General features: G+C 33.6%; 1 protein-coding gene across 1 annotated transcript in view; it reads left to right on the forward strand.

Moving 5' to 3' along the window:
- The window catches only part of LOC111045892 (mannose-binding protein C-like), a 99,829-nt gene that overhangs the window by 49,421 nt on the left and 31,910 nt on the right, over nucleotides 1–18,498 (forward strand). The window contains exon 2 of the mRNA XM_039427717.1: nucleotides 5,643–5,924. Coding sequence (XP_039283651.1) covers nucleotides 5,643–5,924 — 282 coding nt within the window. The remainder of the gene's footprint in view (nucleotides 1–5,642; nucleotides 5,925–18,498) is intronic.

Consider the following 18,498-nt stretch of genomic DNA (forward strand, 5'->3'; position numbering starts at 1 on the left):
CTGTTGGCTTTCTTGTTGAAGATAAATCATTGTTTTTTTGTAAAAGAAACTTTTGTTGAATGAAAACATAGAAAAAAGAATACTTAATATTCAATAATCTCTGATGGAAACGAATGGATATTGTCAAACCACTGATTTATTCTTTTTTGCTGAGGTTTATGCCCACATCAGCTCTAGGCTTGTGCGTGGGAAATGAGGATGATTATTATTGATTGATTGAGTACTTTATTTATGTAGATTACAATATATACTGGCTTATACACTTATATACAATAGCTTACAATACAGCAAAATTATAGATGAATTTACAAAATATAAATTAAGAAAATAATTATTGAGCTGTATATGATATGAAAAAAGCAATTTGTGATAACTATAGATAAAATAGATAATATTGTTATGCATCTACACAAATTGGCAGAGCTTTTGACATATCAATGTTCATTCTTCGGAAAGAATATTCGAAGTATCCTTCCCACTAACTCTCTACCAAATGAGAGATGAATGGATGAGAGATTTGAGATACTAGTATTATAATTATGTTACACGATTATAAATCTCTAGTAAACTTAAAGCTTAAAAATTGAACAGCAAAATATAGGTTAAGGTATGGGTGAAGCCCTACGATTGGTTATTAGCGTGTCTTGCATCGACCAATGGCAGTAGAGCTCAAACGTCATTGGTTGACAGCTGATTGAGAATCGTGGGGCTTCACCCATACTATAGCCCACATTCTGCTACTCAATGTTTAAGCTTTCAGTAAAGTAGAGATGGTTTAATAACCGGAACGAGTATCTTAAACTGTTCTAATGAACTATTAGTTCAAAATTCACAGTTGAATCATAATTTACTCTCAAAACCTATTATTTGTTTTCTCCAAGATCAAAAACTCACTTACGTTAATAAACTCAGTTCACGTTTGAAATTGTATCCCATATGATAATTTATTCAGTCTCGTGATAATCTTTCCATCTGATAAAAATATTTCTCAACTATTTTAAAATTAATTTTTTTCAATCAAGAATATTATAATTTCTTCAGCATTATTCAGTTCATTTAATAATTTTTTATTTTATTTTCAATCACTTTCAATTTGTTTTTCAAATGTGAGAATACTGATGGGCACGCATCATAAAAAATATTGAAACCCTACCTTATAGAAATAGACACGGCCAGACATTTGTGTAATGCATGCAATAAATAATCCACTTGTCAGCTGATTGATTATAAATAATTCTATAGTCTGATTGATTCAATCTTCAAAGTAGATGATATTATATAGTGATATCAGAGTATGGAGGAATTCCTTTTCTCTTCATATTATCCTTAAAATGCAAAATCTCAAAAAAACTTGTGTATAGTAATTCGAGTTGTAATTTCGAGTTGAAATATAGACCTCACTATGTTCGGTCAACTAGTGGCTTTGACAATATCAAATAGTTTTCATTCATTAAATTCTCTATAGGAATACATGGGTGTTCTATTTTCAGAAAAGCTTCCTGTAGTGTAATTGAAGATTGAGTAAAGGATATTATAACTGTTTTAAATGACAACTGTTCTAAATCCAATAACGCTAAACCGTCATAAATATTAGAAAGTACTGGTGCAATATATTTTTGGGACAAGTAACTACCTACTTACATTTTGTCAGCAAAAACTTGAACTATCATGAAGGTCGATCGAACATTACATGAACAAACTACTATTCGACTAGGCTGACAAAATCCACGACCAGGAGTAGGCTAATACGATGATAACCTGTAACATGCATTCAAAATGGGTGCGATACACTTTGTATAATGTTTGAATTACATAACTGAGGCCGGAAAATCGTGTCATCGTCTTCGACCAGCGAGAAAGTTATTGGCAGCAATTTTAATCCCAAAAATGGACCAACGATTGGTCACATATTGTACGGTCATCCAGGAAGTATGGAAAAAATATATTAGGGCGGAAAGTCTTTGTTTTATGATTGGATGTTTAATGGGAGCTAAAAGACTCCTATCATTCTATTTCGTGTTTCACTGTTTCTTTCTAGACATGTTAAGATTGATCTAACAATTTCTAATTTCTTTAGTTTCGTCCAAGCTAGTCATGCAAGTCCACTAAGACTGAGGAATGAATTCAGGAATTTTTGGAAGTCCTAAAGCTGAGTTATTCAGAATTAAGTTACTAGTCTAGTTGAAATAAATGTGACTGTGGAGCTCCAAAACAAACTTTGAAACATACTGCTGAGGTCTGTCCTGTCAGGTTGTATGCCCATGCTGTTGAGGATTTTGTGAATGCTGCACCAGCAGCTCTTGAATGGCTGGCAGATTTGGACTTAGCTTCATAAATTTCTAGTTTTATCTTTTAATATTATGTTATTGAAACTACTGGATCTCTACATGTGCATAGTTTGACATTTTGTGTTTTTAAATTTAATGTAAATCAATTATTATAATTGAGAACATAATTCATATTTGAGAGGTATAATTCTCGTATACTAATGAGAAGTTGCATGCACAGCATAAAATTCCTGTCCTTGAACATTGCTCCTTGAAAACTATCAATGCTAACTCATAATCAGAACTTTGAACATTATTTGTGAAATGAAAAATTTCATGAGAATAATGATTGTTGATATGCAATTGAAACCTCTCCATAAATTATCGATAAACTATATTTGTGTGTTATTAATCAATTCATTAATATTTCAATATTTAATGAAATAATTCATTAATACATAGTATAAATCATGAATTGGAAATTACTAGACGAGAGCAACAGGCCTAGCCAAAAAGCTGCTCCACTCCCAAAGTTTAAAAGTAGTAAAATTTCGAAAAGAAGGGTTATATTATCAGTTCCAAGAATTTGAGTACAATTTTTTATCCAAAATGAAGGAATATGAATTTCTAGAGATATATTTATTATAGAATTTCACTCCAGTAGCCTATATTAATCACTTTGAATCACAGTACAGCCAAAGATGTTGATACTTACACGATATCATGGGGTTATGGTTTCAAGTTCCGTTTGCACAGTGCCAGTTTGAATCAAATTTTATTTTAAACTGGATTAAATCCAATCAAGTCTCGTTTGATATATGTTTAATGTTGTTCATTTTGAGTTTAAGCCACCAGCTAACTCAATCTAGTAATAATAATAATGAATCTTATACAAACAAGCAATCTAGTGTATAAACATTCACTGGGCAAACGGTCAAAACACGGACATAACAATACGAATATGATCAATCTATCTCAATTTGTGAACAAATTGTATTTTCCTCTTTAGTAATGGTAAAAAATCTGCCTCTTATATCCGCTTCACATACCCTCGACAATTACCTTCACTGCACTCTTCAAATTTGAAAAACCGTCAATTGAACGCCATATATTGGATGTCAACATACAGGATTTGAAAGTGTCTGTGTGCGTTTCAGGGTCATAATACTCAATTAATGTGTTCCGTTTGTATTTCTAATTTCGCGTGATAAACTTACAACTAATGCACACCCTTTTTTGTCACGTAGATTATTTGGCTGGCGTCAGGTGTTCTAATTAGTTTCACGTTGTTTGTTGAATTGTCATTGAGAATTGCTCATAAAACTTTGAGAGACAATAATTTTCTGGCTAAATGAAGTTGGGTTTTGGGGATTATAAGCTCTTCCATCCTGTATCTCAGTATCTCCGTCAGCTTAGAAATAGCTCTCAATTGAATAGCAGTTTGTTTCATAGCTTAATAGCAGCTGAGTTATATTGAGTTTGAGATTGTCCACGTTCAACATGTTTTCCATGGAGCTTAGTGCCATATTCAAGAATTTTTGCATGAAGTTTCTAGTTTCTACTGTTTGGATGCTCATGCACTTACCGGGCAATATTTTTGATCATAATACATGAAAATTATTTCTACTTTATTATTTTCTATAAGTATCACTTAAATTGAGCTGTGTTACTAATATAACAATAACTAATAATTAATTAATATAGAAAAAAGTAAGAATAATCAACTGATTAACTAAAGTTAATCACTTAAAAACTAGAATAATGAATATCACCTTCTTTTCCGCCTCCGTATTGTTGCCAAATCCGCAGTATGCCGGATTTTATTTTTCATAAAATGAAAATCTCAGGAATTTTTTCTAATAAATTATTGATTTTTGGGATATAAGCGACTAAAGTTTAAATGTAGATTTTGAGCTCTGTTGATGGAATCTGTTATGTGAATGAAATATGGGAGTCATTTCGCTTTTATACATTAACAATTGTAGATTGGCATGAACTTGAATTTTGTGATTTCTTGTAGATGTAGAATGCTACAGATGTGAAGTTGATCTTAAATCTTCTTGGTATGTGTGAGATACTTCATACTTATCTATTTGCAGTAATGTTAATCATTGGCTTGAAGAAATGCAGATGATTGGTAGAACTTGGAATTGTAAATTGTTGCTCCTAGTCATAGCGTCCGCCTATCCTTATTGTTATTCTGAACAATGGATCGCTCAGTGGACTGCTAACCCCCAAAATCGCTCAACGGAAATCGCTCATCGGACGTAACGATAAAAAACTATGACGAGCTACTATCAATTTTTTACAAAATTCCTATCACTTTTGAAAGTGATCTATCACATTTATACTTAGACCAGCGCAAACGTGACGTTGTGGTCTCTCCTCACGATGAACAGACTAGACGTACAGGAATTATAGTCCATACACAACAACTTCCTACTTGGAGGAATATGCGGAGCAGAGAAATGGAGAGCGATCAGCAGATAACTAATGAATAGTCATAAAAACAAGTACAATTACCAAGTTGTCGATTAAGCCCTGTCCAGAATGAACAAATTCTCGTCAAACATGTTTGTTGAGGAGCTCAGGGACAAACATTTTAAAACGTTTGGACAAACTTTGTCAAACGAAAAATTACTGTTTTTACAAACATTTTCAGAGTTGACAGCTGTAAATCAAAAACCTGTTCTTCCCACTTACAGATATTTTGTTTGGTGACGTGTCCACACTGGCCACTGACTGGCGAACGTTGTTTGTCAAACATAATAAAATTTGCCCAGAATTTTCTTACAAACATGTTTGTCGAACATTTGATCAGTGTAGACACGGCTTTAGACCAGAGAGAAAAAAGTATACTTCTCACAATTTGTAAAATTGTGAAAATTATCAAGGATATCATTAACATAATTTAATATCATTGAGGATATTTCGTTCATCTCTGATTAGACTCAGTCGACTCAGTGCTTTCAGAGAGGAAACTGCGTATTTGAATCATGAGCAGTTGAAAACTCACTAAAGACTACAGAACACTGCCTGCTTTAGCACGGCAACATCGCCGCCGCTGTATCCCCACTGCTCCGCATATAATTAATTATCTTCAAGTCGGAAGCTCCGCTTCTCACAGCAACATCGCCGTTGTTGTATCCCTACATACTTTTCTCTGCATCGCTTATCCCTCGAAGTTGGAAGTTGTTTTGTATGGACGACTATAGTTTGCTTGTACTCGCGAGTAGTGTTGTGCTATTTTCAGTGAATGTATTATTTATGTGATATGTGTTTCTGCCTGGTTGCAGGCAGAGAGTATAGAATGCGAACTTGGATCATCAGTTTGTATTACATCAATGTATTACATTCTATACTCTCTGGTTGCAGGTGAGGTGGCCAGGCAGAACCGTATCACTCAGCACATTCTGGCGCAATACTTGCAACGTCGGCTGTTTCCGCATCTCGCGCGGCCGCCTTCTTCCTTTTCCGCGTCCTCCTCGGCGCTGGACAGTCCACTGCGCACGCGCACCCGATCTACTTCCGAACAGGATGCTCAGGATGAACAGGACCTGGCATCTTACGATCAGGATGCTCTCGACCAGGAACTGGAGACTGTCGAGACCGAGCAGATATCCAACGTTTTCGACGAGAGGCGAAACTTCATTGAAGGTCGGAACTATCTTACAGAACTCTGCTATTTCTATTCTAGTACCCATTGTAGTATGTGGAAATGAACTTGACAAATCAAATCATGATGCTTCAAATTCCTATTAATCTTGAAATATGATGGATTTGCTGTGGTAAATATAAAATTCTATGATTGCTATAGTTGACTATGGCCCGGTCGCACAAAAGCCGGTTAATTTTAATCATGATTTAGTTTACGAGAATCAATCAGAGAAGGCGTTTTTGAAAAGACGTTTTTGAAAGGTTGAAATTCAACCGGTCTCCTCTTATTGGTTCTCGTGGTTTTAATCACGATTAAAATTTAAGTGGCTTTTGTGCAACCGGAACCATGATTGCTGAAGAAGGGTGCTCACAGGGGGAGGTCTGGACGCAGACTGCGTTCTTGAAATTCTTTGGGGGGAGGAGGAGCTCAAAATCAAATCTTGGGGCATCCCCACTGTTTGTAGTGACTATTAACGGAATTTTAATTTTTTTTTCAAGGGGGTAGAAGCTGAATTTTTGTCAAATTCAGGGGGGTGCGTCCATGGGCATGGGCAAATTTAGGGGAGGGGATGTTCACCTCTGCTAAACGGTGCGTACGGACTCATGCGCCACGAACACGCGCATTTCGCTCCTTATCAGCTGAAATTCAGTTTATTATATCTGTATTTGAACAGAAACAATAAGATACAGATATAAAAAGCATAGCATAAATCATAGCTATGATTTGTTCAATGGCTATTCCATGAGAATCATTATTAATCTTTATGGGTATGAAAGTACTGCTAGTGAACGCTGTGAAATCCAGTGTTATAGTTTAATAACATCCTATAATGACCCAATTGATAATTTCTCTTGATCATTGATGAAGACATTAAAGGAGGGAATAAAATTATAAGGAGAAAATAATTATAAATATTGATGAAGTCAGAGTTGCTCAGAATGATTTTTTTTGGATTGAGAGAGCGAATCAGTGTTGGATACCCACCCTTTCTTATCTATATACTGTATATAAAAGCGAAATGGCATTCACTCACTGATTCACTCACTCGCAGAACTAAAAATCTACCGGACCAAAAACGTTCAAATATGGTAGGTATGTTCAGTTGGCCCTTTAGAGGCGCACTAAGAACAGATTTAGAAAAATTTTCAAAGATACGCCCAAAATCTGCGTTTTTCCAGCGGTTTTAAGCTTTTTCTCAGATTTATCGAGAACAAATGAACAGAAAATGTTCAAATTTACTACAGAAGCTAAGCTGGGTTGTAATAATGTTGTGTTAGAAGGAATTTGAAATAACGCCAAAGTTACGCCCAAAATTAGCGGTTTTTGCGTTTTCTCAGTTCTTTCATCAAGTAATAGACAGAAAATGTTCAAATTTGATACAGAGGCTTAGCTAGCGTCTAAAGATGTTGTGATAAGGTGACTTTAATATTTCATCAAAGATACGACCAAAATCAGCGTTTTCCAACGTTTTTCTCAGCTTTTCTGAGTTTTCTCACCTTTTTCAGTAATTGATGGGAATATATATACAAAAAAATTCAGTACACAGGTTATCTCTGTTTTGGACGATCCAGCCGGCGGTCCAGATATGGCGAGCGAAGCGAGCCTGACGGCTAGTAACATGATATTTTGATGAGGAGTAACCGAATCTGAAACTAAACTGATTAATACTTACAAGTGGTGAAATCTGGAAACAAGAGTGATAGTGACTGTATATTAATATTTGATTTATTGTTAAATTAGGATGAATTCTCACCATCGAGCAACTTGTACTTTTGCTGGTGGTGATATTCATCATCGATATAGTAAATAGCAAAGAATCTACAGTGATTAAATATGAAGTTTTCGAGGAGGTAGAATGTTCTTGGACATATTTCCAATTTGAGTCATATCAGGCTAATTTCTAGTTTATATATGCATCCTGAAACTTCTGTTGATAAACAGTGTTCAAGATGAGAAGTGGATATAAAGAAATATTCCTGATCAATATTCTTGTATTTGTGATGAGAAATGATTCACTAATGACAAACTTATGGAGCCACGATTCTTGAGATATCATCCTATTTTAAAATTTGTATATATTGGCTATGACAGGGTGGATCAAACTAATCGGTATCATCAGAAGATTTGCTAATTACAGGACTAATATATTGTATGACTCATTTATAAAACTAATTAGGATGTTTTCATTAATTTAGCTAATTTCTATAACATATAAATTCTTGTTTATAACAGACATTATGATTTCATCAACAGAGATCTCAATTTATATATCAGTGGTACATTTCCACATTAATTATCAATTTGAAATGCAAGATAGGATAGTGAAGTTTTTAATAATGAACTAATAGCTCTTCTAATAACTACCAATTTGATACAGTTTGTCCAATATCTTTATTCTACTTTCTTAGATTTTATGGAAAATAAATTGAAGTATCATCCACAAACCACGGTCTATGATTTATGGATCTGGTTCAAACTAATGGATTATTCTAATTATTCTGATTACTCTAAATCTCCAGTAGTAAGGTTTATTGGAGCTTAGTTTGTAAAACCCCTGAAAAAATTGATCATTTTCGTCTTAATCATTATATTATCATCATCATGATCATCTTGAACATCTTGAACATCTTGATCATCATCATCATCATCATCATCATCATCATCATCATCATCATCATCATCATCATCATCATCATCATCATCATCATCATCATCATCATCATCATCATCATCATCATCATCATTCATCATCATCATCATCTTCTTCTTCTTCTCTTCTTCTTCTTCTTCTTCTTCTTCTTCTTCTTCTTCTTCTTCTTCTTCTTCTTCATCATCATCATCATCATCATCATCATAATCATTCCTCACATGCTTACGAGCCTCACCAGCGTAAGTGAATCATTCGATTTGTTTGTGAAAAGTCTAACCTCTTCACTTTATCTCCTCTCCTCCTTTACTGGAAACGTTTCATTGGCAGACATACACAACTATTCAAAATAATGGCTTATTTAATAATAACTATTAATTAGTCACTCGTTTCCAAACTTATCACGTTATCCAAAAATATATTTTTCTAAAAATAAACCTATTGTTGTTAAGGATTCTATTTTGACCGTGATAATTAGGTTTCACTCTCAGGTATTCATTAATTAGAGTTCAACAATAATTAAGACGTGTTATAGATAATTAGTGTGCACCTAACGTTCTTTTCAATTGGGAATAATTAGAGAACGAGATCTACTAATCAGGATTAGTATTTTACATTGTACTGCGTTGAGTACTTGTAAAATATTTGTTAATTACCAAATTCGTCCGGGGGTCTCTGAACTTCGAGAAGGAATCCAGTTAGTTGATGAATTCTCTTCTTCTGAAATATTAATTAGCAATAGCTTGGTTTACTTATTTTATGCCTTTATTAGGCTGAATAATTCAGAAGTACTCATTTGTATTTTGTTATTGTTTTCGTGAAGATCTTATGTTATTGTTTGTATTTGCCAATTTAGAGAAATTTTCAAGTCGACATTTTTGAATATTTCGTCTAAAATATGTTTAGTTCTCTCATGAAGAGAGAATTCAAACATGTTTAAGAGTTTATAGACTATAACTTCAGAAGACTATAACTTTTATAATAACTTCCTCTATCTCACCAAATCACTCCCTCTCTCTCCCACTCTCATTCAATAATTATGTTTTTCACTCTCTCCCACTCTTTTTACACTCTTTCCCTCTCTGCTCGATGTTAGAAGCTTTAGCGGGATGTTCCAATAGATCGACTCGCATGAGACCCAAATTATTCTTTATAGATGTCTGGGCAAGATTTCTAGTTGAATACTATGGTTTGATGTATTCCTGATTACTAGTCTCCTACCGTATTTCAATTGTTCATGTCATTAAATTGGTTGATTTATCAAACTCACTGTATTTCTTCCAATATTCATTCAAATGTACTTCAGTACAATACATACTGCCGGTTGCACAACAGCTCGTTAAATTTTAATAGTGATTGATTCCACGAGAGCCAATCAGAGAAGCCGTCTCATCAATAAGGCCTTCTCTGATTGGTTCTCGTGAAATTAATCACGGTTGAAATTTAACCGGTTGTTGTGCAATTTGTCTGCCAGTTGATTTATCAAACTCACAATATACACTCTAATTAACTGCAGTGCATTACATTAGTTTGCTTGAATAAAATGTAGATCCATTCAGTGGTTGATTGAAATGATTTCATAATTTGTCATTCGAAAATTATTAATGATATTATTAACACTATAATTATCATTTTATTGATGGTTTGCATACTTGAGATGTAAATTTATTTATTGTGAATGAATGGTTCAATCATTCGTCATTTAAAATTGATGGTTACTCACACACTCTACCATAATTACTGTATATGGCCGTAGCCGAGTGGATCAGATGCTGGCTTTATGATTCAGAGGCCCGGGTTCAAATCCCGGCCCGGGCAAGATATTTATCTTGGGCCACTCCCGTGTTTCGAATGGACACGTTAAGCCGTCGGTCCCGGCTGCCTAAAAAGCAGTCGTAAGGTCATGTCAGAGGCCCTGAAATTGATCAGTTGCGACCTGAAAACTCTGACACCAGACCTGAGCTAGCCAGGTCACTCGAATATTATTATTATTACTGTATATGAATGTATTATTGATAGATGATTACTCATACATTCTAGTACTCTTGCAGTCTTGGCTCAATGCAATATGCATTAGAATAGATACAGGCATACAGCACAAATGAAATCAATCTTAGCCTCTTGGAAGGAAAGTCAAGTTCCACCATTAAACGCCCCAGAGAATAATAATGATATCGGTTGATGAAAGTCGTTCAAGTAACCGCGCTGGTCATGAATAATCGACATTCCTAACAGATCTTATCAATTGATTCAATCTTATTCACTCGATTCATTCTTCTGTCTTGTCACCCTATAAAAGTTGTTTTGAAAGCTTGTTGTTCTCAGCGATACTGCAACGAAATGTGCGGTAATGGATTGATTTTCTACTGGATACAGTTGTATTTGATTGTTCAAGGTTGATCGAGTTCTTGCTTATTTTTCAAATTCTAGCAGAGGTTATTGGATGGTTCTTGATTTGGTGACTAGAAGAAAATATCTTTCCATTTCTTGGTTTCCAAAACCAAATTTTTTGTGTTTTTTGGAAACCTCGAAAAATGAGTCACCCTTCTTTTAATAAAAATGTATTGTTGAGGATTATCATGTATTTTGTTAGGTCTACAACAGACAGTAGAGAAAACGATAGAAACATACACATTGCACATTGAATTGATTGTTACTATGGTTGTATACCGATACTATTCGATTATATACTGATACGATTGTCTGATTGTACGAGGGCAGTCTGAAAAGTTTCCTACCCAACCATGAAAGTGACAACTCTCGTGAACAAGAGATGATGTATTACTTTGTACTCTGTCAATTCTAACTAAAATGACAGCCATTTTGGACGCGTGGTATTTATGTTGTTACAATTGTTTGAGTAAATTGATGTCGACTGCCGAGGGTCATTTTCATTGTCATTCATGAAAAATTAATCATTTAAAGAAATTAGGTTAATTTACTCTACTGTACATCTGTACATCTACGATTTCCACTCAAATGAATACAGTAAATCTTCATGTATTCAAAATCAGAAACTTGAATGGGACTGGTTCTTGAATTATATTAAAAACTATGAATAGAATACAAAATAGTCTATATTTCAAGTATTTGATATCAATAGCATTCAAGTAATGTCAGATAAATTGAGTTGAAATGAGTTGAGATAGTATAAAATATTTTAAAATAAAAGAATTCTCAAAAAATTTCTATTGAATTGAAAAGTAATCCTATATCTACCTATTTTTCTCACCTTACATAGGCCAGCGTAATAACAATCTTAATAATTCAGTATCACAATGTTAAAAAGTTCTGGAAAATTCGAAAAGTTTACTCTTTTGTACATCTACGATCTCCACTCGAGTGAATTCAGTAAATCTTCAAATATATTGATTATTCAATCGAATTATGCTATTTTGATTTATTTCTATTGTTATGCTGTTTTACTGCTAATCTATTATGGTACTATGCCACAGTAGAAAACATTTTAGTCAATTCCACTATATAAATTGTATTTAATTCTATGTTATGGTAAATGAAGAACTTGAATTTGAGGAATTCCTTTAATTATCTGTGAGTGGGAACTGTGAGAACTAGGATTAATTGGTGATTCCTGGCTGGGCCTAGGAAAGGGAGACACCAGACGTTCTGCAGCAGGAGTGAGAGGCAGAATACAGGGAGAGAAGTGCGTCCTGTTATGCGGAGCGACCGAGTCGCTTGCCACTGCGACAAAAGCGACCAAGATGATGATGGTGGCCGACGCCCTTGACGATCTGGCAGCCAAGGCGGCTGAAGATGAGGACACTATTGAGTATTTGAGTGAGTCATCATCACCAGTTTTGTGTCGTTGTGTGCTACTAACACCGAGTTTGACGTTTGACATCATAATCACAATCATCTGTGGAGAAATATAATCTAAGGGATGATTGATTTCACTGGAGATGTGTTCGAATTTGACTAATTCATCATCAAAATCATCTAAGAGTGGTGGATGAAGAAATATCGGTCAACGAATGTTTGATTTCACTAGAGATTTGTTCCAATTTAACATCTCCATATCACAATCATCTATCAGCGGTGGATGAAAAGATATCAGTCAAGGGATGTTTGATTTCAATAGAGATGTGTTCAAAACTGATATAATCATCATCACGATCATCTAATGACGGTGGATGGTGGAATATCGGTCGAGGTATGGTTATTGTCACATGGGATGTGTTTGTTTTTGCTTTTTTTGAAGGATTTAAATTCTTACTAATGTCGTGTTGAAAAAACATCGGTGGATAAAGAAACATCGGTCTAAGGTTAATCGGGATAATTGATTTTAGAGATGTGTGCAAATTTGACATAATCATCATCATCACAATCATCTATAAGCAGTGGATGGTGGAATAATATCGGTCAAGGGATGATTAATTTCACTAGAGATTCATTCCAATCTATATCACAATCATCGGTGGATGGAGAAATATCGATCGAGGGATGATTGATTTCACTAGAGATTTGTTTCAATTTAACATCTTCATCACAATCATCTGTCAGCGGTGGATGGAGAATAATTATCGATCAAGGGATGATTGTTTTCACTAGAGGTGTGTTCAAATTTGACAAAAGCATCATCACAATCATCTATGAGCGGTGGATGGAGAAGTATTTGTCAAAGAATGGTAGTTTTTAGAAGTGGTTGAATAAGAATTTGATTGATGCCCACACTAAATATCACGTTTAACATATCCATCTTTTTGTAATCGTCAACGGTGGATGTGGAGGAGAAAAATAAGATCAGAATTTTTTTTCATTCTGTATTAAATACATGATTGATGTTCTCGAAATTTCATGATGAAATACATGATACAAATTACGATGTTTTCGAAAATAATTGGATGGGGATTGAAACCTGAATGAATTTGTGCCATGGTAGTATGTGATGTCACGTTGGACATCATCATATCTCAATTAACATTCAGTGGTGGATGTGAAGGAAAATCGATTGAGAGATGTTGGAATGATTTTTCTTACTTGAAATGTGTTTGTTTTTGAAAATAATTGATCAAGGATTCGGACCAAATTTGTATAGATTGGTGCTTCATGAATGAATATCACGATCAATGAACAAAGCAAGATAATGCCTTCATGAATTTTAATTAAAAATACGAATATTCTATAATTTATTAATAGTACCATGCAATTATTCTCTCGGGTTTTTACATTGAATGAGAAGCAGTAGATGGTAAAAATAAAAAACACTTATTGCTATCTCCTCTCATTCCAATTGCTATCGTTTTAATTTTGTGATCGAGCTGATGGAATTGTATCATAATATCAATATAGTTGCAAACTCAACGAGGGGAAATCGTCATAAACCATTTGTGATAATATCCCTTAACGTGCTCAACCAAGAGTCCTGATTTCAAATTAGCTATTTTCTAGCTGATGATGTTTCATTTAATCAATAATTACTTCCGACAGTTAAAATACAGTATTATTTAATAAAAATAATTATTTATATCATATACGGTACTTGCATTGATTGCTTGAAATTCATATGGTATACAGGGAATATATCACTATAGCCTATCAGATTATCAGATTAATTTTCAGCACGAAACTTCAGTACGTACGTTTAGATTTATGATGCTTTTTATAGTACTTTCACGTAATTTTATGATAGTGAGAGTTTTATTTTTGGTAATTGTTTACGTTTCTAATTCGTGTGTTGATTGTAATGCACTTCCAAGAAGAGGGAAAGTATATTTTTAAAGCATTTGTTTACGTATTTGAAGCTAGTAGTGATATTCAATTGACGCTGCCTTCAACACATTGTACGTTCATATTATTTTAAATGCAATGATCCCTCAGGAGTTGATATCGCTAGATGTGTGGGGGTTGCAGAAATCACTTTTATCGTCAATTAATATCGAGTATCCTCTTACGTGAGGAGCTGACGTAGACATATTTACCTGGATGAGAAACTAGGGTGGAGAATTATCAATGTTACTACCCACTGATTGCAGAACTCCTACAATGATCAATTTGTTTAAAATTTAATTAATATGTATGGATCCCTGGATTCCTGACTTTTCATATTTAAGTCGGAACATCCTCGAGTAGTCCACCAGTCTATCACCACGCCGTCAACCCTACGATACTCCGCTAATTTCGAACAAGTTCACCATGTTCAACTCTGCCAGTTCTGCAGTTTTTCTGTTGGTTGTTGGGCCAGTGGCTGTACTTAGCCTACCGAACGGGATCTTTTCAAGCATTTCTGCGTCAACCGCTCCTCCAACATATCACATGAACGATCTCAGAGGCAACAATACCAACTGCCCCTTTACCGTCAACATAACAAAAACTAAAGGCGAACCGCAGTTTATAACTGAATACAGGTGAGAATCTTTCAATTTCTCTATCATACGAAAATGACTAGCTTTATTATCCCGATATTATTATCAATTCAAAAATCAATTATAAAGAGTTTATAATATGTCTTGAATATCCTAATTGGCAATAAATGATATTGAAATTGAATTTACTATAAAAATTGAAAGATTGAGGCTTGGTTGCAGAGAAGGCAGTTGAATTCGTCATTAACCAACTAACTAATCAATCAGAGAATACTCATTTTCAAAAATACTTCTCTGATTGGTTCTCTTGTAATCTAACCATGATTAAAACTCAATATGCTTTTGTAAAAACGGGCCTCTATCTTTCAATTTCAACCTTCTTATCTTTCAACAATATGAATCAAATATGATGATTTCATAGTAAATATTGTTGTAATGATGAAGCAAAATTCGGGTGCGGAAACAAATTTGAATTGTGCCTGAATTGTGCCCCCACCCTCCATTGAGTATAATCATAGAGAAACAATAGCGTAAGCTATGCTATTGTTTCTCTATGGTATAATTGAATCAATTGGATAAATATGGATATAATAATACGTTTGACCATTAAGGGTGTCTTGTGTCGGCCAATTACAGTTGAGCTCAACCCTCATTGGTCAACAGCTAATGGCCAATCGTTGGGCTTCACCCACACTTCATTATATTATATTATATTATATTATATTATATATATTATATATATTATATTATATTATATTATATTATATTATATTATATTATATTATATTATATTATATTATATTATAATATATTATATTATATTATATTATGCTGCTCAATGTTCGAGCTTTCAGTTCATAGAAGATTATAAATGGTGATTCAACCGAACCAACTGTCTCAAAAATGTTTATATAAATAAGTGGTTTTGAAAAATGTAAGTAGTTTTCATTCATAAAATAGAATTATAGTACACTTCGAAATTAATAGAATAACAATACAAATTACAACTACTAGTCTCAATGATCACACCATCATCAGGTTATAAAAATAAATTACAAATAAATGTTTACTCTTATTCTATTATTTTTTATTAATTTCAAAGGGTACTTCAATTCTATTTTATAAATACAAGAAAGTAGCCCTGAATTCATACATTTTATGAAATCTTCATTCAATATGGAAAAAATAATATAAAAAATAATAATTCCATTCAATTATTTGATGTTGCAATATTTTTTCTGTACAGATGCGAAACACCATCTACTAGCAGTGATTCTGGATGCAGTGAAAAGGGACAATGTGTCCAAGGCTACGTCACAATCATGGTCAAGATGCTAGATATCCCCGAACCTCAACCAATGAATGTTAGCTCTGGATGCTTCTTCTACATCAAAAAAGGAACTGTGCCTAACTCTGCAACAAAGCCTATATAAAACAAGTAAAAATTCCCAAATAAATTGTTCTCTGTGATAACAGGACAGGTTTCAAATTATGGAAAAAGGACATTTTTGAAGGTCAGTCATCCATAAGGATAGTATGGGATACTATTTACTAGCCTTGAGTCATCCTATGTTTAGCTCATTTATTGTCATCTCAATTCAAAACTTCAAATCTACGATTTGACCATTCAAATTTATGATTGGATTGTTGCTCTTTGCCATAATAACACAGATTGCAGTTCGAGAAACAAGTCTGGGGAATGGGAATTTTGTAGAACGATCATTCTTGGGAACATTTTAAACATTGTTTGAGCATAACTGCTCTCAATCGATACAAAATGTTTATACCTTATATCTATTTTCAAAATTTGAATAACCAAGCAGCATCTACCAATATAAACTATTCAAATAACTAGTAACAACTTCTAGTAGTTGTATTACAATTACTAGTTACTGATTCTGATAAAGCATTGCAGCTCTCCAATTGTTTGTTTTCCAATACATTAATATTCCAATGTATAGAACAAGTCTCCCAATATTTTGAAGAGTTCTAAGCATGTTAATTTTTTAGATCGAAAATTAATATTACTTAATAAAATTACTATTACTATCTTTAAAGAGAAGAGGTTTTGACGGTATCGGGTTCGATTCCCGATTCAGTATAGCAAATTATTATGAGAGCCCTTGGAAAAGTTATATTGGCTGTGAAACTTTGATCATTTTCTGTGAGAATGAAATTATTGTATATTTAAATATTGTAAAAACTAAGGCCTAGTACTGCAGTTTTTCATTCTCGATAACTATAAGACTGTTCAAACCATCTCTAATAGAGCTATATGTGAATGGTCACTGGCCTAATTGATTCTAGAATGACTGACCTTCAAAAAATTATGTTTCCAAGTATATCCAAGAACCAGAACGTTTGTCTATCTTCATATCTGAAATCTGTTCATGATAAGGTTGTGATTTCCAAAGATTTAATAAGTTATGCATTTAAGGTATTAGGTTTTGTATTAAGATATATTCTAGTTTTTTACGAACGATTCTCAAGAACTTTCTTAGTTGAGCATGATTCGGATACCAAGTAACTAGAATCGTAATGATTGGCTCCTGTGATTTATTTTTCTAGCAACCAAAGCGTGTAGGGCTAAAAAATCTTGGGATCGTTCAGAAATTTCAAGTTCCTAAGTTTATAAGTTGCCATCTATCTTTATAGAGTAGAGGTTTTGACGGTGTCGGGTTCGATTCCCGATTCAGTCTTGCAAATTATTATGAGAACCCTTGAAAAAGTTATATTGGCTGTGAAACTTTAATTATTTTCTGTGAGAATGAATTTGTGTTATATGTAAATAATGTAAAACTAAAAGAATAAAGTGTATTTCATCAAGGCTTTTATTAATTCATCTAACCTATATTTATTGAGAAGCAAGTTCTCTACAAATCCTGCTTACTTGTAATGAAACTTTTGAAACTCACATCTACTCACTCATTATTTTAACAACTACCTCATATCAGTAGAGAAAGTAATTTATATTAATGGGAGAGAAGAAAATAATAAGGTACTTCTCTCCTGAATTTCCATAGAATAACAAAGTCCAAAAAGAGGATAGATTTTCACTTTTACATGATTACATAATATTCACTAAAATTCAGTCAGTTTCTGCAATCACCAAAATATATCATGTCTTCGAACTGATTTGAAAGGTTTTTTATGAAGCTTTCGACAATTTATAATAATTACAATCACTGTTTAATCACTGTATCTCTTCAGATCAAATGTTTTCAAAACGTCAAGTAGGATGTACAATAACTAGAGATGCTAAGATGCTACTGGCTAAGATTTCAATGTATACTTCAAGTTATTGCTTCTACATAAACATAACCATAACCGTATAAAACTGGCAACCAGCTGGTAGGCCTAAGCCCTCCATGGGCTGTTGAGCCATTGACATACATACATACATATATAACCATAACTTCAGTTTGATAAATCCTAGATCTTGGAAAAATTAGATTCAATCCATTGGTTAAATAGTTCTAGATGCTTGCTAGTTTTTGACCTTCATGTAGTTTTACTTCTTACTCTAATTCTAGACTCTAGAGGAGAATATTTCGCTAAACGCAATTCAAAATATGAATCCTTGAAATTGACAGCTCGATACAA

This window comes from Nilaparvata lugens, chromosome 5 (genome assembly GCF_014356525.2).
Source record: "Nilaparvata lugens isolate BPH chromosome 5, ASM1435652v1, whole genome shotgun sequence".
Taxonomy (NCBI): Eukaryota; Metazoa; Arthropoda; class Insecta; order Hemiptera; family Delphacidae; genus Nilaparvata; species Nilaparvata lugens.